At 26.8% G+C, this 23,158-nt stretch overlaps 2 protein-coding genes across 2 annotated transcripts; one reads left to right on the forward strand and one right to left on the reverse strand.

Moving 5' to 3' along the window:
- Window positions 1–6,566: 6,566 nt before the first annotated feature.
- LOC113860053 (epoxide hydrolase 4-like) lies at window positions 6,567–9,348 on the forward strand. The gene is made up of 4 exons (XM_027492682.1): window positions 6,567–7,220; window positions 8,782–8,871; window positions 8,970–9,037; window positions 9,210–9,348. Exons 1-4 carry the CDS (start codon window positions 6,567–6,569, stop codon window positions 9,346–9,348), a joined length of 951 nt encoding a protein of 316 aa, XP_027348483.1.
- A 2,178-nt stretch (window positions 9,349–11,526) lies between these two features.
- LOC113859352 (sugar transporter ERD6-like 6) lies at window positions 11,527–21,595 on the reverse strand. The gene is made up of 18 exons (XM_027492152.1): window positions 21,464–21,595; window positions 21,261–21,323; window positions 21,086–21,175; window positions 20,681–20,740; window positions 20,520–20,585; window positions 16,837–16,902; window positions 16,668–16,743; window positions 14,782–14,846; window positions 14,556–14,648; window positions 14,331–14,411; window positions 14,114–14,198; window positions 13,895–13,941; window positions 13,761–13,823; window positions 13,464–13,523; window positions 13,028–13,093; window positions 12,880–12,939; window positions 11,724–11,838; window positions 11,527–11,642 (listed from the first exon to the last, which is right to left on the reverse strand). The coding sequence occupies exons 1-18, from the start codon at window positions 21,593–21,595 to the stop codon at window positions 11,527–11,529; spliced, it is 1,404 nt and encodes a 467-aa protein (XP_027347953.1).
- Window positions 21,596–23,158: the final 1,563 nt, after the last annotated feature.

A 23,158-nucleotide genomic window follows, 5' to 3' on the forward strand; every position in this document is an offset into this window, starting at 1 on the left:
CTTAGTCGAATCTATCCATCCAGTCACTGTTGCACTGACCGGGAACTATGACAACTTTTTTCTACGTCAAACCAACCAAAAAATATATATATTTTTAAAATATATATACTTCAATCGTTTTAATGGAAGATAAATAACTTAAAACAATACTTTTTTTAAAATTTTATTATTTTTAAAATTATAAAATAGAATATAATAAATCTTATATTTTTAATAAAAAATATTATCTTTAAACGCTTATATTCAGTTTTAAAAGTCATAATTAATAAAATTGACATTTTTAACTTTTATTCTTTTTATCTTTTATTTTCATATATTTGACATAATAAAAAAATAAATGAGAAATAAGATAAAAATATTATTTGAATTGATAAAAATAAGAAAGAAAAAATTTATTTATTTATTTAGTTGAAAAAAATATAGCTTGTATTAAAAATATTTTTGCAACAACAATAATATTTTATTTTAATAAAAAATAATATTTTTTTTTCATTCATGTATTTTTTAATTATTTTTTAATATTTTAATTTTTAAAATATTTTTAATAAAATATAAAATAAATTTCAAAGTCCTTCACACTTAAAAAATTTTATCACGTTATTTTATATTTTTTAAAACTATCACTTAGAGTAAAATAATATAACAACTGTCGTGACTCTAAAGATGAAGTCAACTTAAGTCATAATATTTTTTTTTTAATTTTTTATATATTAACAAAATTAATTTCTTCTTTTAAAATTATAAGTATTTTTTCACATCTTTCTATTTTTTATTTTTTATTACTAACAATAAAATATCTTATTATTTTAATCTTATTATTCTGTTTACTATTTATTTTTTATTTGAATATGAATTATTTGATTAATATAACGTATAAGTTCGAGTTTTAACATGATAAATAATAATTTTATTTTGTAATAAAAAAATTCATAAATAAAAAAATTTTAAATTTTAGACATACAAACTTAAATTTAAATATTGTGATAAATTAATTTTAATTTATAATAAAAAATTTATTTTTTTTAATTTTTAATTCACATTTTATAACCATTCTTTAAATGACATTTAAAAAAAGTTATAAACTATTTTTTAATTATATTTACTTTGAATAAAAATATTTGTTAAAATATTTTAAATTATTCTCTAAAATAATGTGAAATATTGTCGAATGCCATTTTTATTGTAGTGTAATGAACTCTGCTAATTTTTTTTTTCATTTATACAAGACAAAGTATTTAAATACACAAATTCATCTAAACAAATAAAGCTTTTAAACAATTCAATATCATTGACATAATCACCAAAATTTATCTTTCCATATTTTAACAAAATAGAAAAATGATTGAGGCTCATTTAAAATATATTAAATGTAAATTATAAATTTTAAATCAATTAATGTTACAACTTTTTTTACAATAATTAAAAAGATAATGAGTATTTTAATTGATAAAAATATTTTATGAAATTTTTCTGCTTGTTTATTGAAGAGTTGACTCGTACAACACTTAAATTTGTTATAACATTAACTATTTTTTTAAGGTAGATTTAATATAAAAATAATATTTTTTAAAATAAAATGCTAACATTATGACTAAGCCACAGGTTAAGACATAAAAATAAATAATGATGATAAAAACATAAAAATATATGATATTTACTTTCATATTTTTTTATGTAATTTAACACCATTTTTTAATAAAAAATATTTATTGATTTTTTAATATCCTAAGAATATTAGTTAGTAAGGCTCTTTTGTTAAATTTTAAAGCAGTACTTAATTTATAATTAAAGGAGTTCTAAAAAAATACCTTTTAATGTACCATATGTGATTAAAATTAGTTTTACTAAAATTTAAATTAGTCAACCTGTAACAATGTGTTATCAATTTTTCTAAATGTATCCTTTAAAGGAGGAGTTTTCATTATAAATCGGTAAGAAGGTGAATTCATACAAATTGGGAGTGTAATCCTTTACTATCATTACTAACAGTATAAGAGTTATTTGTTTTGGCTAATGTTAAGCAGACAATGGTTAAGGAATTTCTTTTGAAAGTTTATGTTAAAAAATATAATAAATATGCATTCTGCTGTAATTTTAACGTAATCTAACTCAGTTTTTAATGAGAAGATATTATTTTATAATGTTTTAATTTTTTAATTATTAAATTTAAGAGATGAGCAAGAAAGAATAAGATTTATTTTATGAAAAAATTTATTTAGCAATTTTTAAATGGAAAGAGGAGTTTTCAAAATTTCTCATAACTCATTTTTTAAGTTCTTTTAAATTGAGAGAATTTTTCACTACTAGAATTTTACTTTTTCTCTGCATATTATTATGCAAAAAATTGTTGAAATTTTGCAGAAAAACGTGTTTTAACGGATTTTCTTGCAAATTCAAATTCATAGGAAAACTTTTGTAGATTATTTTTTCTATGAATTCTTAGATCTGCTAGAATTTATTTATTTTTTTGCAACAAAAATGCTACTTCTAAATATTCTATATTTTTTATGGGAAATATTTTGTAGCTAATTTTCATGCAGATTGTTTTTTGGATAAAAAATTCCCCAAGTTTCTCATCTGCAGGTAAATTTGTAGGTAAAAATTACAAGTATATATGTAAAAATTGATTTAAAACCGAACTTCAATACCATCCAACTCAAGTATGTGTATAAATAAATATTAATCTTCACTTTAATTTGATCACATGTTATTTAAATTTTGAGTTTTTAAATTGTGTGAATAAATCTTTTTATTACTAAGATATCTAATTTATATATTAACACTCATTTACTTTTTATTTGCATAATTTCGTTGTATAAATACACCCTCATTCTAGAAAGAGAGAAAATATATTTTATCTCATTTAATTTTGGTCCTGTGCAATTTAGATCTTAAATTTTAAAATTGTGCAATGTAATCTCATGTACCTACCAAATTATGAAAGAAGTTTTTCCGTTGTTAAAACATTTAATCTGACTAATAACTCTTCATATGCTTCTCACATGCATATATTGCATATATTGTTAAATAAAAATACCCATATTTCAAAACTAATTTCTAATCCCTAATTTTTTAAACTAATTTTTTTATCTTAAGTTTCATGTAATTGGAACCGAGTGACTCATAGTACTTATTCAAATTAAACATAATATTAGTATATAAGAAACAATAATAAATTAACATCATACTACATGTAAATGCGATGTCATTAGGCTTTGTTAAAAAAAAAAAAGCAAAGAAAGTACATTAAAAGAAAATGAAGACGTGGCCCAAGGTTCCAACACATGCAATGTGTTGAAAATCTCAAAACGTTATATATTGCAAATTTAAATTTGGACGAAAAATAAAATATTTTCTAGAGTTTTTCTTACAAAATTTTCTTGCAAATAATTTCATAAAAAATATGTAAGAAATCACATAACTTGCTTCAGATTCAAATTTGAAAAAAATTTTGCAAAACCTATAAACATTTCCGGGGATTTTCTGCAAAAATTTCTTATATAAATTTGTAGAAAATCTCAAAAGCTTGTGGTTTAAATTTGTAAAAATATTCACAAAAAATTAACTATTTTTGGTGAATTTTCTTGTAAATTTATATCCCTAAGAAATCATCATAGTTTTTCAAAATTTGAAAAATAAATTATATAGCACATTAATGTAAAAAATATTTGCAAAAAGAAAAAATCCACAAAAAATCAACAAAATTCTGATAGTGACTATTTTTGGCATCACTCAACTCCTTCGTTGTTTTTCTAGTCTTGCAAAACTCTTTTCACATTTCTAATTTTTCTTATCTTATTTTTATGGTGATACATAACTTAACTTCTAATTGGATTAACATTCTAGATTTGTTAGTTGACTTAAAAATATATTAATTATAATATGTTTGTTTTAAAATAGAAGGGGTAGAATTATATTATTAATTATAAAAAAAAAGGTTAATCATGGTTTAAATCACACATATTAAATACAAATTAATGAGAGTTGGTTCAAAATTATGTATAATTATAAGAAATATACATAAATTTTTAAATTATGAGATACATCGCCGGAAGTTTTAAAGTCGTAGGTATCAACTAAATATTAAATTTACTTGCGCTTATTTGAAATTACGAGTAATCTACTTGTCATGAAATATAGATTTAGTGCATGTATTTTTGCTTAAACAAAAATGTAAAATTTTATCTAAATGCATGATGCAGTTCCTGCTGGACCTGAGTCCCTTGTAATGCTTGAATTTCTCACACAATTGTCAATTGCAGGTAATGGCATTATTGAGGGTTTAAATCCCCCACAAAATTAATTGTAAGTACAATATTGTATTCTTGTAGTGAATAAACATAAAAAGGTTCAAAGAATAAATATAATATTGGTACCAAACTCCTATTTGTGTTGCAATCCATCTTTGAGATATTTCACGAAGAAAAGTTATTTATAGTTTCGTACCTTTATTTAGGAAAAGTTGAAATCTTTTTTTTTTCTTCTTATCATTTCAAATAAGAACAGTTTTATGGGTTAATTAGTTATGTTTTTCATTATTCCAAGTAGTTCCTTTCATAGAGAAAATAATTATTCTTTGATTTATTAACTTCAACATATAATTGGTGAGTATTAGTTTTTAAACAAGAATATTTTTACATATTTTATCAAATAAGAACTCTCAAATTTTTTTTTTATCATTCTAAGTGTTTTTTTAGATTAAATATTTATATCTATTTAAATGTTAAATTGAATAAGTGTTTTTAATTAAGTATTATCAATCTTTATATATAATTTTTAACTACTAATTCTTGAACGATAACATTTTTAAGAGTAGAGAATATTTTTAGATATTAGTTTTTTTTTTTATCGTGGGTAAATATTTTTTAAAATTATGTATTTATTTTTTAATTTAATGATTGTTTAAATTTTAATTTTTATCATATATTTTGAATTATATTTAATATAATAGAATATTTACTATTAATAATTATAATTTTAATCCTTTCTAAATTTTATTAAATTAAAAAATAGTCATATAATATATCTTTAGTTATTTAATAAAAAAATTAATTTAATAATACCCGGTACGAAAAAATTACTGGTTGATTAATGTAATTGAAACAATTAAATTTAAATACAAATTGTTGATGATTTGGATAATTGTTATAAATTTTTTATTATTGTAAATAGTTTTAAATGCTTCCAATTATAATATTTCAAATGTATACGTATTTATTAGATATTATTTTATATTTTAATATTAAATATAAAGAACTCGTACATTGAAAAAATAACCTAAATAGTTTTATATTTAACCAACAATTATAATAATGATAATAATAGTAATAGTTTTTTGTATATTTTATTTTTAAAATTTACATAAAGTTAAAAACGGCTATATAAAATAATGCTTTATATCATTAAAAAGAAGATATAGTATTTTATTTTTTAAATTAGACTACGTATACCTTATATAAAATATAATTCTTCTGAAATTGAGTAAGAACATCGTGCGTGTACTAATTAAAGTTAGAATAACCGGTTGATCCAAACGAGAGGCGGTGATATCTTCACATGTAAGAAAATGTGATCCAAATTAGTCATTTCGGACTTTCTTTTCTACTACAACCTCTATCTTATGCATATAATTGAAGGCTTGTCATTTGCGATCATATCGGCACGTACGGTATACAACTGGGCATGGGTAATGACATTCAACGCTACACATCATAGCCAATTTGAAAGATAAAGAGCATGCTTTCAAGTCCACAAATAATTTCTCACCCGCAACGATGGACAAAGGGTCCACAAAAGCTGAACGCTTCAGGATTTTAGGCGTTGTGGTTGATCAAATCTAAACAACGTTGTACGTGGTGACTCAATTAGATTACAATGGTAAGCCAACGTTCACGTATAATAATATTCCAAAACTCAACCACTCATATAGATGATCAAATTGCGTGCAAGAAAACTGAACAAATCCTTTGATTAGATTTTATTAATTTGATCACATGGTGGGCTCACAGTTTTTTTTATTTATTTCTTTAAGCAATAATATTTTCATGTAATGTTATAAAATTAACCCTCACAGAAAAAGTAATAATTAATGATCTGAACTCCTTTGATAAGATATGCTTAGAATTGCAGTCCAATTTTACCGTGATTAATTATTGTTTTATGGGTGGTCTTTGATTTGTTTTTTTTTTCTAAAAATATAATTTTGATTTCGAATCTTATATGTAACGTATTGGACTGGGATAAATATAGCTCTAATAAAAGAGTCCAAAACCAAACTATTTTTAGTGTTGGATCATAGTGTGACGGATTCAATGTGTTAATTTAAATGCGGTATAGTGACCAACAATTAGCTGCCACTTGCGACAGTCGTTGAAATATGTTCTCCATAAATACATTTCCCCTCTATGACAACTGATAACAACCCAACACCAAACCTCACTAATCAAAGTTAACCTCTTCGTATAAAACCCTTTTCCCATGCTCCTCAACTTCATTGCTAAACCTTGAGCACAGAAGAGAGTGATCACACACACACACACACACACAGAGAGAGAGAGAGAGAGATCATGGTGAACCTGGTGAAAGCACAAAGACCATTGTTACATGGGCTAATGAAGATGGCGGGTATAAGGCCCTACACGGTGGAGATAGAGCCCGGAACAGTGATGAGTTTCTGGGTCCCTTCAGAGACCATAACAAAGCCAAATAAAAAGGACGAGAAGCCCAAAATCGTTTCGGGGCCGAGCAAGCCCACGGTGGTCCTAATCCACGGATTTGCGGCGGAAGGAATAGTGACGTGGCAGTTCCAAGTTGGAGCTTTGACAAAAAAATACTCGGTTTATGTTCCGGATCTTCTGTTCTTCGGAGGTTCCGTAACGGAGAAAGCAGAGAGGTCACCGAGGTTTCAAGCGGAGTGTTTGGCAACGGGGTTAAGGAAGCTTGGGGTGGAGAAGTGCATAGCGGTTGGTTTTAGCTATGGTGGGATGGTGGCGTTTAAGATGGCTGAGTTGTACCCTGAGTTGGTTCAAGCTATGGTCATTTCTGGCTCCGTTTGGGCAATGACCGATTCCATCACCGCCGCGTCAATTCAGGAACTTGGATTTTCTTCTTCTTCTCAGCTCTTATTGCCTACGTCCGTTAAGGGTCTTAAAGCCCTTTTGTCCGTCGCTACTCATAAAAAACTCTGGTTCCCTCATCGTTTGCATAAGGACTTTCTTGAGGTATGGTTACATATTCAAATGCTCCTCTTTTCATATGTGCCTTCATCTATTTTTTGTTTTCCTTTTTTATGTTTTGAGAAGTATTTGAATCTATCGTACCCTGTTAATGCATGCCATGATGACATTAGTAATTAGGTAGGTCTTTCTATCTTGGTTGCGTTGTACCCATGCCTTTCTTTAATTCTTGCTTTTTTTTTTTATATATATCATTTTGTTTTGTCTTGTGCCTTTTTCTATATTAGGTTTGGTTACCCGTAACTGTCAAGTGTGTAATAAGTTTATAATGGATATATGAGAAATTCTTAAAAAAACGAATCATGATTTTAAAACTGTATAATTATACCTTCGCATGTTTTCTGTCAAACAATAATTACATTTTATTATTTGTTATTTGGTTAATCACATGAAACTACGCAGTTTTTGTGGACAATTTATGAAGAAATTGTCTTACCATACAATAGGTGAGAATTCAATTCTGTCTTTAGTTTACGCATATAATAACGCATCGCGTTATTGGATTTGCAACTAATCGAGTGTGTTTTTTCTGTTTGGAGATTTTCGAGTTTTTATGGTGTGGAAAATTAGCCAAAAGTCTCGATTGGTTCAATATACAAGATTAAAATATATAGATAAAAGGGACTCGATAATTGTTGGACATTCTAATATCTTTATTTTAAGGAAGAGAGAGCCGGGTGTTTCAAGTTGATTTGAGAGAACTAAATTCCATTAGGTGTGTGTGTGTGTGTGTGTATAAGATAAGTATATAAAGTAAAGGAAACATAAATAAACATGTTAGTGTGGAGACAGATGAATGGCATTGGCAGAATGTGGCTTAGTTCAACTACCTTCACCTAATAAGTAATAGCTTCGAAAAGTTTGAAGATAAGGATTTTGATGGTCATTAATTGAGTCTATTGGTTTGACCTGAACAATATTTTGGGATGTCCTTCGTTATGTTGACTCTCGATAACCAACTTCAAAAAGATTTCATACATTGTTTGTTTAGCGTTATGGTAACCACTACTGGGTACAAACATTACCCGTTTATGTTAATAATATGAAATTTCATATTAATAAATAATAATGCTAATATATACATATTATAATTTAAATATTCATGTTTAATATTTTTTCTGTTAAATTATTTGAGTTAATACGCAACGCAACGCCTTTATGTTTATTAATTTAATATAATATATTAAAATTATAAATTTAAATTTTGATTATATAAATTTAGATAAGAGCATTTGAAAGAACATGCGATTTAATAAAAAATAATTCTTAAAATTTCACAAATTCGAATATAAATACTTCGGTTTATTATATATGAGTGAATTAGACCAACTTTTAGACATCTTTTTTAAATTAAGACTACCCTCTAAGAATAATTTATTTTTATTTTAAATGGGTAAAAACCATATTGAAAACAATTAAGTAATATAAACACTTTCTGCCTAAGGATAGACGATTAGTAAGAAATTTGTCAAAATAGCTTTAAGTAATTTGAAAGGTAAGTTTTAAGAAATTTTGCTAAGTATGGTTTTCCTTTGAGGAATTATAGGTGATGTTTACAAACAGGAAGGAGCGAAGTGAGCTATTGGATGGTTTAGTAATTAGCAACAGCGATATCACCATCCCAAATTTTCCTCAGGTATAATAATTTACACCGTTCCAAGTGCTAAACTTATATTCTTTCGTTAACCTTAATGTTTTCATTAATTGTAAGAATTACTCATTATCTGTTTGCAGAGAATACACCTTCTATGGGGCGAGAATGATCAAATTTTCAAATTGGAGCTTGCACAAAATATGAAAGAGTAAGGCTCTGTAGATATATAAATACACACACCCAATAGCAAAATCACTTGTATTAGACCATGATATGCCCCAGTCAGATGATACCATATGGATAGAACCCTTCTCTATTAGAGAGTTGATGAGAGTAACTGTACGTATTGAATAGTAACATGTCTTATTGAATAATGACAGGGAACTGGGAGATGGCACAACCTTTCAAGGCATAAAGAAAGCAGGGCACCTGGTTCACCTGGAGCGACCCTGTGTCTACAATCGATGCCTCAAGCAATTTATTGCTTCCTTCTTGGCATTAAATGAAGCCAAAAAATAATCCAATTATATTACACCTTCCAACTCTATTATGCGTTCAGAATTCAGATTCTAATTAAAATTAAGATGAAGATGGCATTGAAGATATTGTCTTTAATATCCATTGTATTACTACTTTTCATAAGATGACCATTTCGATTGTGTAAATATTTTTCCTTCTTTCTTTTTCTTTATTTCTAATTTTTTTTTTATAGTTTGTGCAAATCTGACAAAAGAAAAATTCGCAACGACCTTTTTATTTGAGAATTTAATATACTAATTTTCTTTTGTTTGGAAATTAAATGCAATGAATCCGTTCATAGTTTATTATTAAATCAATGTTATGATTAATTTTAAAAAAAACTAGGTGCAATTTTTAAGGTAATTGTCTTGTTATTCGTTAATTAAAATTAGTATTTCACACCAATAATATGCACGGTATAACTTTTTATTAAAAGTTAGCACTAATTAGTAAAATAAAAATCTATTTTTAATTAAACATGAAACAAAAAAACATAACATACTAAACTTAGGTTTTGTAAAAGATATTCGTAAATCAAATTGAACCGGTGAGATCAACCAGTAGGATTAATAACAAGTTTCGAACAATCCATGAAATCGAGAGATTAAAAAGTAGGGAAACTGGACAAGAACTGACTTTAAAAATAAAACTAGTTAAGCCAGTCTATTTAAAAAATAAATATAATTTTTTTAAATGAATAAATATTCATATATTATTTATGTACAAATTTTTATTATTTAATTGTATATTGTAAATTTTTTAAAACATTACTTTAATTTATTAATAAACATATTATATAATATTAAAATTATTTATTTAATTATTATTAAGTTAACAATAATTAAATTAATAAACTGTAAATTAGTGGCTATTTTAATTTAATTGCCAATCTAATTCTAAAACATCGTGTGAAGCATTAACTACTACTAGTAAAGGCCTCCTTGCTATCCTTTATCGGATGCTACTTTTACCGGAGAGCTATTCAGAACATATTGAACGGAGAAAATGTCAGCTCAAAATGTAAAATGACTGTACTTTCTATTCATTTTAAATGCTAGACAGTGTAAAAATGATTTTGTTTTTTCTGCTTGATAGTACAAGTTGAACAGTAAAGATATAAAATTAGGGTTAAATAAGTTTTAAATTTATAAAAATATAACAGTCTTAGTTTTAATTTCTATAAAAAGATTATTTATTTTTAGTTTCTAAAAATTCTATTAATCCTATATTTTCAGTTCTTAATAAAAGCTAAAATATTATGTGTGTGTATATATATATATATATATATATATATATATATATAAATTTAAAGACTAAAATGATTTTTTATATAAAAAAATTATAATGTTTTTAAATAAAATAATAATATTAAAACCTTATGATTACAAAGTGGTATTAAACTAAATCTCCCATGTCCGACTTAAATTAAAGATATTTAGGTTCTTAGAAAAATAATTACTTGAATGTTTTTAAGTAATATAAAACATATATTTGATAAATCATTTCAAAGTTATTTCTATTATATAAAATCAGGTATGATAACAATTCAAATCCATACAATCATTAATTTTTAAACATTACCTAGTGAAAATATACTAAAATTTTATTATAATTATTCCCAAAAAACGTTATTGGTTTTTGTTAGAAATATAACAATCATTAAATCTAATTGTGAAGTATAAATTATATCTTACATTCAAATTGAAAGTTAACAAAAATTTTAAATTATATGTTCTTTAAAAATTTATTTAAGATATAATTCATACTTAACAAGGCTTAATGATTATTATACACCTCCTAATTTAAGATATAATTAACAAGGATTAAGCCTTAGTACCGTATGCTTTAAGGTGGTCTGGAAATCCCTTGAATTACTCCTTGCAGAGGATATTGAAATTCCATTTTGCATTTCAAGGAACCCAAAACCAAGTTTTGATAAAATAAAAAATTTTAACTTCTATTAAATGGAGGTTTACAAACAGATCCTAAACCCAAAATTTTTAAAATTCTCCTACGTAATGGTATTTAGCTAACACAATCTTGGAAAGGCTAAAAAATACATATATAAGCAGTACTAAGAATGGAAAAACTACCAATAACAACATCGAAACTAAAATTGGATACGTATGTGGCCAAACCTACTTCATGTTTGCTCAAATATAACAATGAACAAAATAATCATCTAATAAACGATGCCTGAATTTCTTCCAATGTTCTATCCTTGGTCTCGGGAACCCAAAGCACCGCAAAGCCAACAGTGAAGGCGGAAAAAATAGCATAAATTGTGAATGTTCCTGTTCACAGCCAGACTTTAAGTAATTCATAATTTCATATGCATGCATGCAACCGAATAATGAGAGAGAGAGAGAGAGGACCTGCACTGCTCCAGTTTAAAAGCAAGTTTGCAGTCATGGTGACTACTGAGGCAATGGACCAATTAAAAAAGGTAGCTACGCTGCCAGCAAGACCTTTAATATTTGGTGGAAGTATCTGAAAAGCACATGATCATTAGCACCTCTATTTCATCCACATGCAGTTGCATCCACATACAAAATTTACTTAAATGCAGTATTATAAAGCATTTTTAAATTTAATTAAAAATCAAATCTCTATTTAAATGATGTATACAATAAAGATTGGAAAGTGTTATAAAAGTAAAGTCTAATTTTAATTAAAAATAACAGTGAAAACACTTAAATTTTATCCCTTTTGTATCCCAATTTTTATATTTTATTTACTTTTATATATATAAATATTTTTTTTTCTATGGGGGATATGTATATATCCTTTGAGTATGAAACGATCATCAAAATTTATCACAAAATTTATACCTGCTTTGTAAAATTCTTTAATAAATAATAATACACAAACATTTGTTTTCTAACAGTAAATAGTTTCGACAAAAGATATGTTACTTAATTTTAAAAATCTTACAGGTCATTATTTTATTTGTGAAATCATAAGCAAATTAAATTAAATTTTGTCCTAAAATTTAATATAGCTTTAAGCCATCGTACTTATTTGGGTAAGTGTTGAGAGTTCCTAAGCAGTTGTGAGGATTTTTAAGTTTAAATTTTGGTGCAACCATTCCAATAATAAAAATTAAATTGTGGTTTATAGGTGAAGGATAAAATGTGATACAGAGATTGACATATGGCCTGTTTCTGAAGAGATCATTGATTTTGTAAAAAACTAAAATTATTAACTCCAGTTTAACTTGCATAGTACTGTGTGTTGTATACATTTTCAGTCATTGATTCATGTAACTCGGTTGTAGAAAGTAGAAACAGAGATACAAAAATGTTGATACAGTAGTTGCAGAAAATCTACAGGACCATTCATGAGACATATATGTAAAAGGATCTGGATTTTGTCCTTTTAATTTTGTTTTATTTTCTGTTAGGGTTATGTTGTAACTTAACATTCTGTACATCTCTCTAATAACATGATACTGCAATTGATCATTAAGAAAACAAGATCGAAGGCAAATTAACTTAAATTCTGTAATTGGAAGTAGGTATATCTGCATACCTCAGACATTATAATCCAAGGGACTGGTCCAATGCCCAGAGAAAATCCAATGACCAAAGCCTAAACAGAAACAGTTAGTCAAATTAAAAAATTACTAAAAACTTGCATCACGCAAATAAAGAAACATGCCAAATTAATAAAATCATACCACAAGCCCCATAACAGAGAGCAGTGCCAATATTTCGTGAAGGTGAGAATCATTTCTCACCACTCCCTGGATTCAACGTAACAACGCCATTTAATACAGACATCATTAAGTTTAAACAAATTTTTGATCCCTATAAATTTATATTTTTTAAAATTAATTTTAATAAAAAAATGTTAGTTTAGTCTATAACATTTTAAAAGAGCAAAAAATTATTTCCTATCATTTAAAAATTTTGTTTAGATTTAATTCTTAATATAGCCTAATTTTTAACTTCTTTAAAATGTTAGAAACTAAAGTAATAGTAACTTTTTATTATAAAATAACAAAAAATATTAATATTTACAGGATCAAAAATTTATTTTAATCAACATTACTAATTAAGCTATATTGGTGTTGAATCGAAGTTCATGGCCTCATGGGTTAGCGATACACTAACCTCCAAATAGAATGCTGTAGCAACAAGGAGGAGGCTGAGTGTCATTACCGAGGAGGATACCTGCAAAAGAATTAATGATAATTAAACTCTTCAATTTCTTTTGTTTTTTGAAGATAAATATATAGGTTGTAATAGATATTGCTGAGAAGGTAAGAACTGTTTAATTTAAGAAAATATTTATTATTCTAACTATTTTTATATAATGTGAAAAAATAAAATTAAAATAATATTTGCATTATTAGAAAAAAAAAAAAACATTTTCTCAAATCAAATGGTGAAAAATTTCTGGATACGCACTATTAGAAGCATCCTTCGTCCACTTCTGTCAACCAACGAAGTAGCGATTGCAGTCATTGCAACCTACATTAAGAAAGTTAACGATCATAATTTGACACTCACTTGAAGGCAATATATATTCTATAGTTTCTGACCTGAATAGCTCCAAGTCCAAATGTAGCAGCATCGCTCGATGAAATCCCTAATTATACCGCGACAATTCAACACACAAAAGACATAAAACGTTTAACTCAGATGAGTTATTGCTCACTATTAATTGTTAAGAGAAAAAAAAATTATCATAAGTAACTTACAAGAACGTGACATGACATAAAAAATCATAATTAATTAACACAAAAAATTTGATTAATTACCTGCACTTGAAAATATCTTACTAGAATAGAAGAAAACACCATTGATACCAGAAAGTTGCTGGAGCATAAGTAATCCGATACCTACCTGCATGGTGCATGCACTCAGTTATCATTTATCAACGAGAATCTAATTCGAACAATCAAGTATCAACAAAACAACGTGTGAGAAAAAGGGAAAAATGAAGAGAGGAACATGAAAATGGAATCATATATATACCATTAAAGGAAACCAATATCTTCTCTTCTTGAGATCTTTTAACTGTACAGTATCTGTTTTGTTGTTCGATACCAAAGATCCCTATCATGATAAACATTAATTCTGATCAATAAAATGGTTGCTACAATTGTGAAGAGCGATTAGCCTAGAAAAATAGTAATGCATATATGATTAAGTATGCCTGGCCTAGAGAAACAGTAATACTCATATGATTGGTATATATACCTGGATTTCTTGTGCTTCCATGGTAATATCAACGTGGGGTCCGCGTAAAGCTTGTAAAGAAGCTTCAAACTTTTCGATCATCCCCATTTCGGCCTAGAAATAAATAAAAAGTATAAATTAACAGTTGAAGAAAAAGAACAACAAAATAAGCGGTATTTGGTTCTTGATCAGTGGTCTTTCCACACTTGTCAAGAAAATTTTATAATACATTTTGTATGATGCATACCAACCATCTAGGAGATTCTGGAATAAAATATAGCCCGGGTATTAATATTGCACAGGGAATAATTCCTGCAAAAAAACAATAGAGAAATGCTTCATTGTACGGATAAATATTTTTTTATTCCTTTTTCATTGGCTTAAAAAATATTGTATATATTTTTAATAAGGATAAATTACATTTCATTTAACCTTTGTACTTATTATGTTTCTCAATTTGCCTCAATCGATTTTTAGTTTTTATCATGTCACTTAATCTCCCTTAATGCAATTTTTTGTATCATTTTATCCTTATAATAAAATTTTGTTGAATAAAAATTACAAAAATAATTTTTAGAAAAAAGTTGAAAGGGATAAATTGTATAATTTATCATATTTTTAAGGTATAAATATTACATATTTCAATTTCTATACAATAAATCTATTAGAAACTGGAGCCTTGTGCGTAAACCAATCCCTATTTTAGGGCTTTGCTTGCATTCGGCAAGGTTGTGAATGTCAATTTATATTAGCTTGTGACCTAAATGTTAATTTATATTAAAAGTAATGTACAATAGATTATGCTTATTTGACATTTATATTAATCCGGCAAATAAAAGTATTTTTGCTGAATGTGAGGGCACGAAATAAAAGTATCCAATCCCAAATAAATAAAATGGATAGTGGTGGAGACTATATAGCATGGAAAGCCTGGGAAAAAAAAGTAATGAGACGAATTGGGCGATCCAATGGGTTTTTTCCTCCATTTGTGGAATTCTGGAGGAGACAAAGTGACAAACTACTATTCAAATCATCTATATACATCTCTTATATGTAAAGATGAGTCTCACTCTTAAAGATATTTTATAAATTATTTCTCATTTTAAAAAATATCTAAAATTTTATAATTTATTTACAAGTTTTATTCCTCTAAAATAGTACATATTGCTGAAATTCAATGAATTTTAATTTCATATCAAGTTAATGACATCTCATGACTTTTTTTAAACTCAACTCACCCTTTCTAACATCAAAGTTAATGATATTATTAAATGATTATTAAAAATATATAATAACATATTCACTTATTTGAATTCATTGAAAAAAAAAAAGGAAATATACCAAAATAAAATAACTCCTTCAATGTTGTGATTTTGCTATTGTAAGGAGAAAAGTTGCAACCGAAGCTACGTGAGAGAGACAATGTCGTGATTTATATTTTATTAAAAATAGTTCTTAAAATAATATAAAAATTACATAAAAAATATATTAAAATTTTAATTTTTTATTATAAATATATTTTTCATATAAAATAATTTTTTTAGTCATCCAAATAAGTAAAATATTTTCACTGTTTTTTTTTCTTATTTCTATTTATCTAAACGACACATTTTTCGTCTCATTTCTCATATGTTTCTTTTCCATCATATTTTTTTTTACTAATTTTTTTCTACTCTTTTTCTATTTCATCTAAACATAGCATTAGTGATATTCAAAATATTCTCAATGTGATTTCCAATAAGATGTTAATATATAATAATTTTTTATTGATAAAATTCTATCAGTTTTTTTGATAAAATAAATTTTAAAATTATTATAATTATAAAATTTTAAATTTAAATTTGACTTTAGATTTTAAATTTTGGGCACTGTATCGATAAATATGATGTCTTAATTAATTCAAATAATTTATTTTCATAATTTTTTATTTTAAAATATGATCTCTTTAATGTGTTTTTATCCATTAAAATAGAGTATTTTTTTAATAAATAAAATGTATATTATTTTCCTTGATCTATGTTTATCTATAAAATTTACTTAGATTTAAAATATCCATTAATGCATGAAAAATTAGTTAATGAAGTATAAAATGGGCTGTAATTTTGCAATGGATATGTAAAGTTCAAAATTCACCTAATACTGCTAGCATTCTCCAGTTGACAAAAAGACCCAACAGATAAGCCAGCATGATCCCAATCGTAATTGAGAGCTGCATGAAGAGATCATAAATTTATGGATCAATAATTGAAGAGAAGAATAATAACGCATGCAAGGCTTCGTTTAAAAACAACATGCAGCCAACCTGGTTCACAGATCCAAGACTCCCTCTCATGGTTCGAGGTGACACCTCTGCTATATAAACTGGTACCTAAACAAAAAAATAAAATAAAAAGTAAAAAACCGAGGTACCACAGTTACTTACCTTGTGGTTCCATGAAAAAGAGATCCTACCAGTACGAATTAACTACAAAATCTTTTTAATATTATTATATAATTTCTACAGTATCAAACTATTAAAATAGTTTTATTAGAAAATTAATTAGAAAGCCTTAGTTATGAAAATTAATTTGAAAAAAATGAAGGGCGTGTATTCTTCTGGCATTCCTGCTTTACCTATTTATTGCTTGGAAAACTATTGCCTTCCAGGATCAAAAGGATTACTAGAATAAATCAGTGTTTTAAATTACGATCCACAACTATAACTGCAGTCACAATATTAAAGTTTCTGTGGTCTGTCAAGCATTAAGATAATTTGGAAAGTGTCTTATACAAATCCTTACTACCCAGTCATATCAAGCGATGGTCAGTAAAAACCTGTGACGGGTGAATCGTGTGGATTATCAAGTTGTTTAGATGAAAAAAAAATAGTTAATTATCAACTTGCTTTTTATTATTTTTAAAATTCATTAAAATAATTTTAAATTAAGTAAAACACCATTCTATTCTTTAATATATGTGATTGAGAATTATTTTAATCTTTATAATTTTAAAAATTTATTAAAATTATTGATAATTTATATAAAATATCATTTAAATATTCAATACATACAATTATTAATCATTTTAATCTTTATTGTCACCTAAACATTAGCTGTTCTAACTAATAAGATAACTTAACATATTAAATGTTATGTAAACATGACACCTAAGATATAATAGTAACCTATAATAATGACGGAAAAATATTTAATAAGTTAATTTAATTTCTATAGAATTTTAAGTTTAGAAATATTTTAGAAATCAAATTAATGAATTTTGAAAAGAAAAAAAACAAACTTCAAAGCATGTGACTCTATCATGTTATCATTAAATGTCATGTAACATGATTGACTAACACTTAACATGTTAAATTAGCTTGTTTGTTAAAATAATTAATGTTTAAGTGATGATAAAGATTAAAATAATTAACAATTGTATAGGTTAAGAGATAAAATAATTGATGATTGCATGCATTAAAATTAAAATAACATTTGCTTATATTATTAATTATTTTAATAAAATTTTGAAATTATAAAAATTAAAATGATTAATAATTATTATATTAGAGATTAAAACAATATTTTAATTAGTTTAAGAACTTGTTATAATGAATTTTAAAAATAATTGGACTATGTTGATCGTTTACTTGAAAAAAAAAAGTTTTTCTTCGGTGCAGATGCAAAAATCGCCCTTTGAGTGAATATAAGCATCTTGAATATGTCATGATTTTCTTAGTGGGACTCAGTGATTTCCTTTTCTCAGATTAGGGGTCAGGTTCTAACTATGGACCCTGTACCTCCAATTAACAAAGTTTTTTCTCTAATCGTTCAAGAGGAAAAGCAATAAGAACTTGGCAGTTCTTCCATTCCTGAGGATATTCCTCAGATGGCTTTAGCAGTTCAATATGGTTCAAAACCGCACATTCATGACAAGCCTAAAAAGAAGAAGGGGACCTTGTGTGATCATTGTGGATTTTTGGGCCATACAAAAGATCGTTGCTTCAAGCTGAACGGGTATCCCCATTGCCCCTTGCTATATGAAGATTAGAAGAATAAGTTCCAAAGCACTGCTCACAACAACGTTAATCGAGTCATGGATCTGACAACAATGTTCATCTTTCTAGAACATTATTTTCTCCATATGATTTTAAGAGTTCCAATTCATTTGTAAATGGTACTTCTCATCATTGTACTAATGCCCATTTGTGGAATCAAAGATTTGTTTAAGCAATAAAATTTCCTTTTCTTTTCCTTCCTCCTTAATTCTCATTATTGTAATATTTGACCTCTTGCTAAATTTTGATGCTTATCTTTGGTCTCATAATAATTTTGCTAACAATACATTTGATCTTATTCATTGCGATGTATAGGACCAAACGCACATGAGACCTATGATGGCAGAAGATATTTTTTCTACCTTGGTAGGTGATTGTTCGTGTTTTACTTGGATTCATCTCTGTTGCAATCCAAATCTGAGGCCACCACTGTTCTAATCCTTTTTTTCAAAATGGTGAAAACTTAATTTGGAGCTACCATTAAATGCATAAGATTCGAAATGCTAGAGAATTGGCCCTTACCAACTTCTGATAAGAACAAGGCACTCCTCATCAATTCTCTTGTAGACCAGAACAGAACTCAGTAGTAGAACGCAAGTAACAACATCTCCAAAATGTGGCTTGCGCCTTGTTTCCAATCTAAAGGACCCATTTCATTTTGGGAGACTGCGTAGCAGCTGCAACATTCCTCATCAATAGAACCCCAACTTCGGATTTGCAAAACTAGTGTCAATATCAGTTATTGTATGGAAAAGAACCTGATTATCTAAGTCTTAAGAGTCTTTGGCTGCCTTTGTTTTGTTGCCACATTACCATCTAGTAGAAACAAGTTCACTCCAAGGGCTATACCTGTTGTTTTCTTCATTTGGTTCTTTGATTAATAAATTGTTGCTTTTTTTAAGTATAAACTTATATGACATCTAATTTAACGACATCTATATTTTTATTTCCTTTCTATTTTTAAATCTCCATTTTAGAAATTCTAATTTATAAGCTAAAATTTTATTAAAAAATATAAAAGATATGTGATATTATTAGTAATGCATTTTGGTCATATTATGTGTTAGTTAAATTATATAAGGCAATTCAATTGTTATATAAGAAAATAATAAAACAAGTTGAAAATTACTAATAATACAATCAGATGAAACTGAAAAAACAATTTTTGAAGAACTAAGTGAAAAAAATATATTAAGAAAAAAAGGAAAAGAGAAAATTCACGATTCTTTTAGATCAAAATCTTAGTTAAGGCAAAAATATACACATCTACCATCAGGAACCATATATGCATTTAGTTTGACTCGGAGCTTCTAAAGAGGAGAATTTCAAGTGACACCTTGCCTCCTCTTCGGTTTTATCCTTTTCTTTTAGCTAATGCAGCGGGTGCCAGCGTGGTTTCTAATTTTCTTTCTTTTGTTCATTTTCTCATTCACCAAAAAAATATTGATACTACAGTATAGTATAGTTAATCAAGATTAAACTGCTATTACTGTTTCTTCTTTCTTTCATTGAATTTTTAAGAAGGATTTTGAAATTGAATGTAGGCCACAGTACTAAATTGGAATTGCTATGAGTTATAGTAGTCTATTGTATGTTGAAGGAAAAGGGTGAGAGAATTAAAAAAAAGGGAAAAGAAAAAGATTGAGAGGGAGAGGTTGAGAGAAACAGGGAGAAGGATAATATATGTATTTAATTTAACTTATTTTTTTAAAATTGTTTATTTTTATTAATCATATATATATATATATGTCTAAGCAATTATTCCTTAAAATTAATCTCGTATCAAACAACATGCACTAAGTCTTGATCTAAAAGATGTAGGTATTAACTTAACACCAAGCTCTAAAACAAATACCATCACCCCAGAATATCGTCAGCAAATGGGCCATCCAACAGACATTAATCCAAAACATTAATAAAGGAATAAAAAGTAACGAGGAAGTGAGGATTACCACATAGGAGATTATTCCCACGCCAAAACCTTCCAACAATCTTCCCATAAACAGAAGCGACGAGTCCTAGGAAAGGAGTAAACAACATAGCAAGTAATTAAGAAACTTTTATGACAGCAGCATTAATTCATGCCAACAAACTACACTGTGTCTATACTTACTTTCGCTAAAGAAATGGCGAGCCATCCAAATATATTTGGGACTGCTGCGACAATTAGCGACTGCAATTCAACATGCCACAGTGATAAATTTCAAAGTTGAAATTCTAACTAATCAAATTTATTTATTTTTATTTCGTTGTCTAAAGGTCACTACACTTCCTCACGCATAGCCTGAATAGAGAAGATTATTATTTCCATTTTTAATAATTTATTTATTACCAGCTTTTAGCAATCTATATATATTGACCTAAAGATTAAGTGAGAAGCCAAAACAAAAAAATTGATTCATTTTCAGAATAATTATTTTATCTTAATTTTTACATTTGATTTTTTGTTCTTCTCATTAATGCGGTCTAACTATAAATCAATATACTTAGGCCGTGGTAACTAATGATAGTATAATACCCCTTTACGTCCAAAGTATTCTGCTATTTGACCACTGACAGTTGCTCCCACCATTGCACCTACGTTGGCTAGAGAGCCAAAGAGTGAAAACTGTCCCAAACACATATTCAACAAATAAATCACGTCATTAAAAGGTTCCATAAAAAACACGAAGGCCATTCAATCAAATAAATACCCTTGAAATTGAGAGATTAAGATCTCGAATCATATCTGCTTGTGTTGGTGAAGAATAACCACACTGCATAAATATTATAATCAACAAGGCAACGCGGATAAAAAATTAATGAAAAGCACGTAAATGATTAAATAAAAGAAAGGACGTATAGAGCAAGAAAATGAGGAAGTGTGAAATTATAGATGTATAATTAGTGTAAGCACCGTGAAACCGAATTGGATAGGGCCCAAAGCTACGACGAGGACGCATAGCACAACAAAGAAATTTCCACGGTTGTGGTTAACCAACGGATTTCTAAGGCTCCTAGCATCCTCGTATTCCTCCCCCAAAGGCATTGCGTTGTCTCTAATTTCTAAGATGAGTTAGAACTTCAAAGATTTCGTTAACGTGATTTTCAAATATTCTACGAGATTCTTAAAAATTCAAGAGGAAAATGATCTGAGAAGCTTATAATTGGTGCAAGGTTATAGCTTACAAGGACGTCCTTCAGATTTGTCCGCGTCATTTGGCACGCGAGAAATGTGAGACCAAAAGATCCCATGAAAACTCTTATTATCGGATCAGGATCCTGTCGTGTGGCTTGGATTAATTGAATATGACAAAGCCATGTAGAAAAGGAAAATGAGAAGAATTGTCTACCTAAATCTTATTATATAGCATTTGATGTTTATTCGTTGAGACCAAATATCAACTCGGATGCTGAATTGAATGTTTCGAGTTATCAACTGGTTAAAGTGTTTGTTGTTACTTTTGAGTATTTATGGTTACATTTAAATGTTCATTGTTATTTTTATTTAATTTATTTTTTTATAATTATATTAACAATAAAAACTTTTTATATATTTTTTTAAAAAATAAAAATGATAATAAACGTATCAGAGTGACATTAAACACTCCCTCAAACCTGTCTAAAATGCTAGTAAAGAAGAAAATAGATTAATCTACACTTTCATCTTTTAACTAGAAATAGATTAATTTGTGTTGGTTAATTTAATTTGTGATGCTTTTTCCCGTCAAAAAAATTGCGGCACTTTCAATTTATTGTTTGATTAATTGATTTTTCTTTATCAAGGAGGAAAAATACAGTATGAGTACGTTATCATTGAAATGTTATTTATAGTCAGGTTATTATAAATGAAAATAGGGATAGAATTAAATGATTATAAATGTCAAAGTTATTAAAATGATTTTTTAATTATTTTTTTTTATCAAAAGTGAATTTAGTAAATCTAACCATTAAATTTAACGTAATCAATTTTATAAAATTTTACATGATTTACAAATTACCTGATATCTCATTGTTTTATTTAATTTTAACATACAACATGTTAATTAAAATATAAATAAATAAATAATTTTTCATTGCATATCGATAAATTGTATAAAATTTTGTGAGCTTGATCACTATAATACTATTATATTAATTAATAATAGGTTAATTAAATTTATTTCTGATAAAACAACATTAAAAGGTATTATTTTACTAAATTTGTCACTTATATCATTTCATCCTATTCCATTCTATGAAAATAAGAAATACTTCTTTGTCTTTTAATGTTTAAAGAATTAATATCCAAATATTTAAAGAAATATTAATGTTAACTAATTTTTTAATGACTAAATCAATAGTTTAGTCTAAAAAGTTAAAGTAAGACTATAAAATTTGTAAAGTTTATTTATATATATTATAATTTTTTTTTTCATATTTACGGTAATAGTTCTATGTATTTATAAACATTGATCAATAAAAGACAAAGAGAAGGAGAATGAACAATGTCAACAAAAGAATTACTAGTTTGTGGAATCAACACAATAGAATCAAAAGACTAATGAGTTTCACATCATTTTAAAAGGCATCATAAGAGACAAACAATGTAAGAGAAACAAGTAGTAGGCTA

Source organism: Abrus precatorius, unplaced genomic scaffold (genome assembly GCF_003935025.1).
Source record: "Abrus precatorius isolate BTA unplaced genomic scaffold, Abrus_2018 Scaffold2, whole genome shotgun sequence".
Classification (NCBI taxonomy): Eukaryota; Viridiplantae; Streptophyta; class Magnoliopsida; order Fabales; family Fabaceae; genus Abrus; species Abrus precatorius.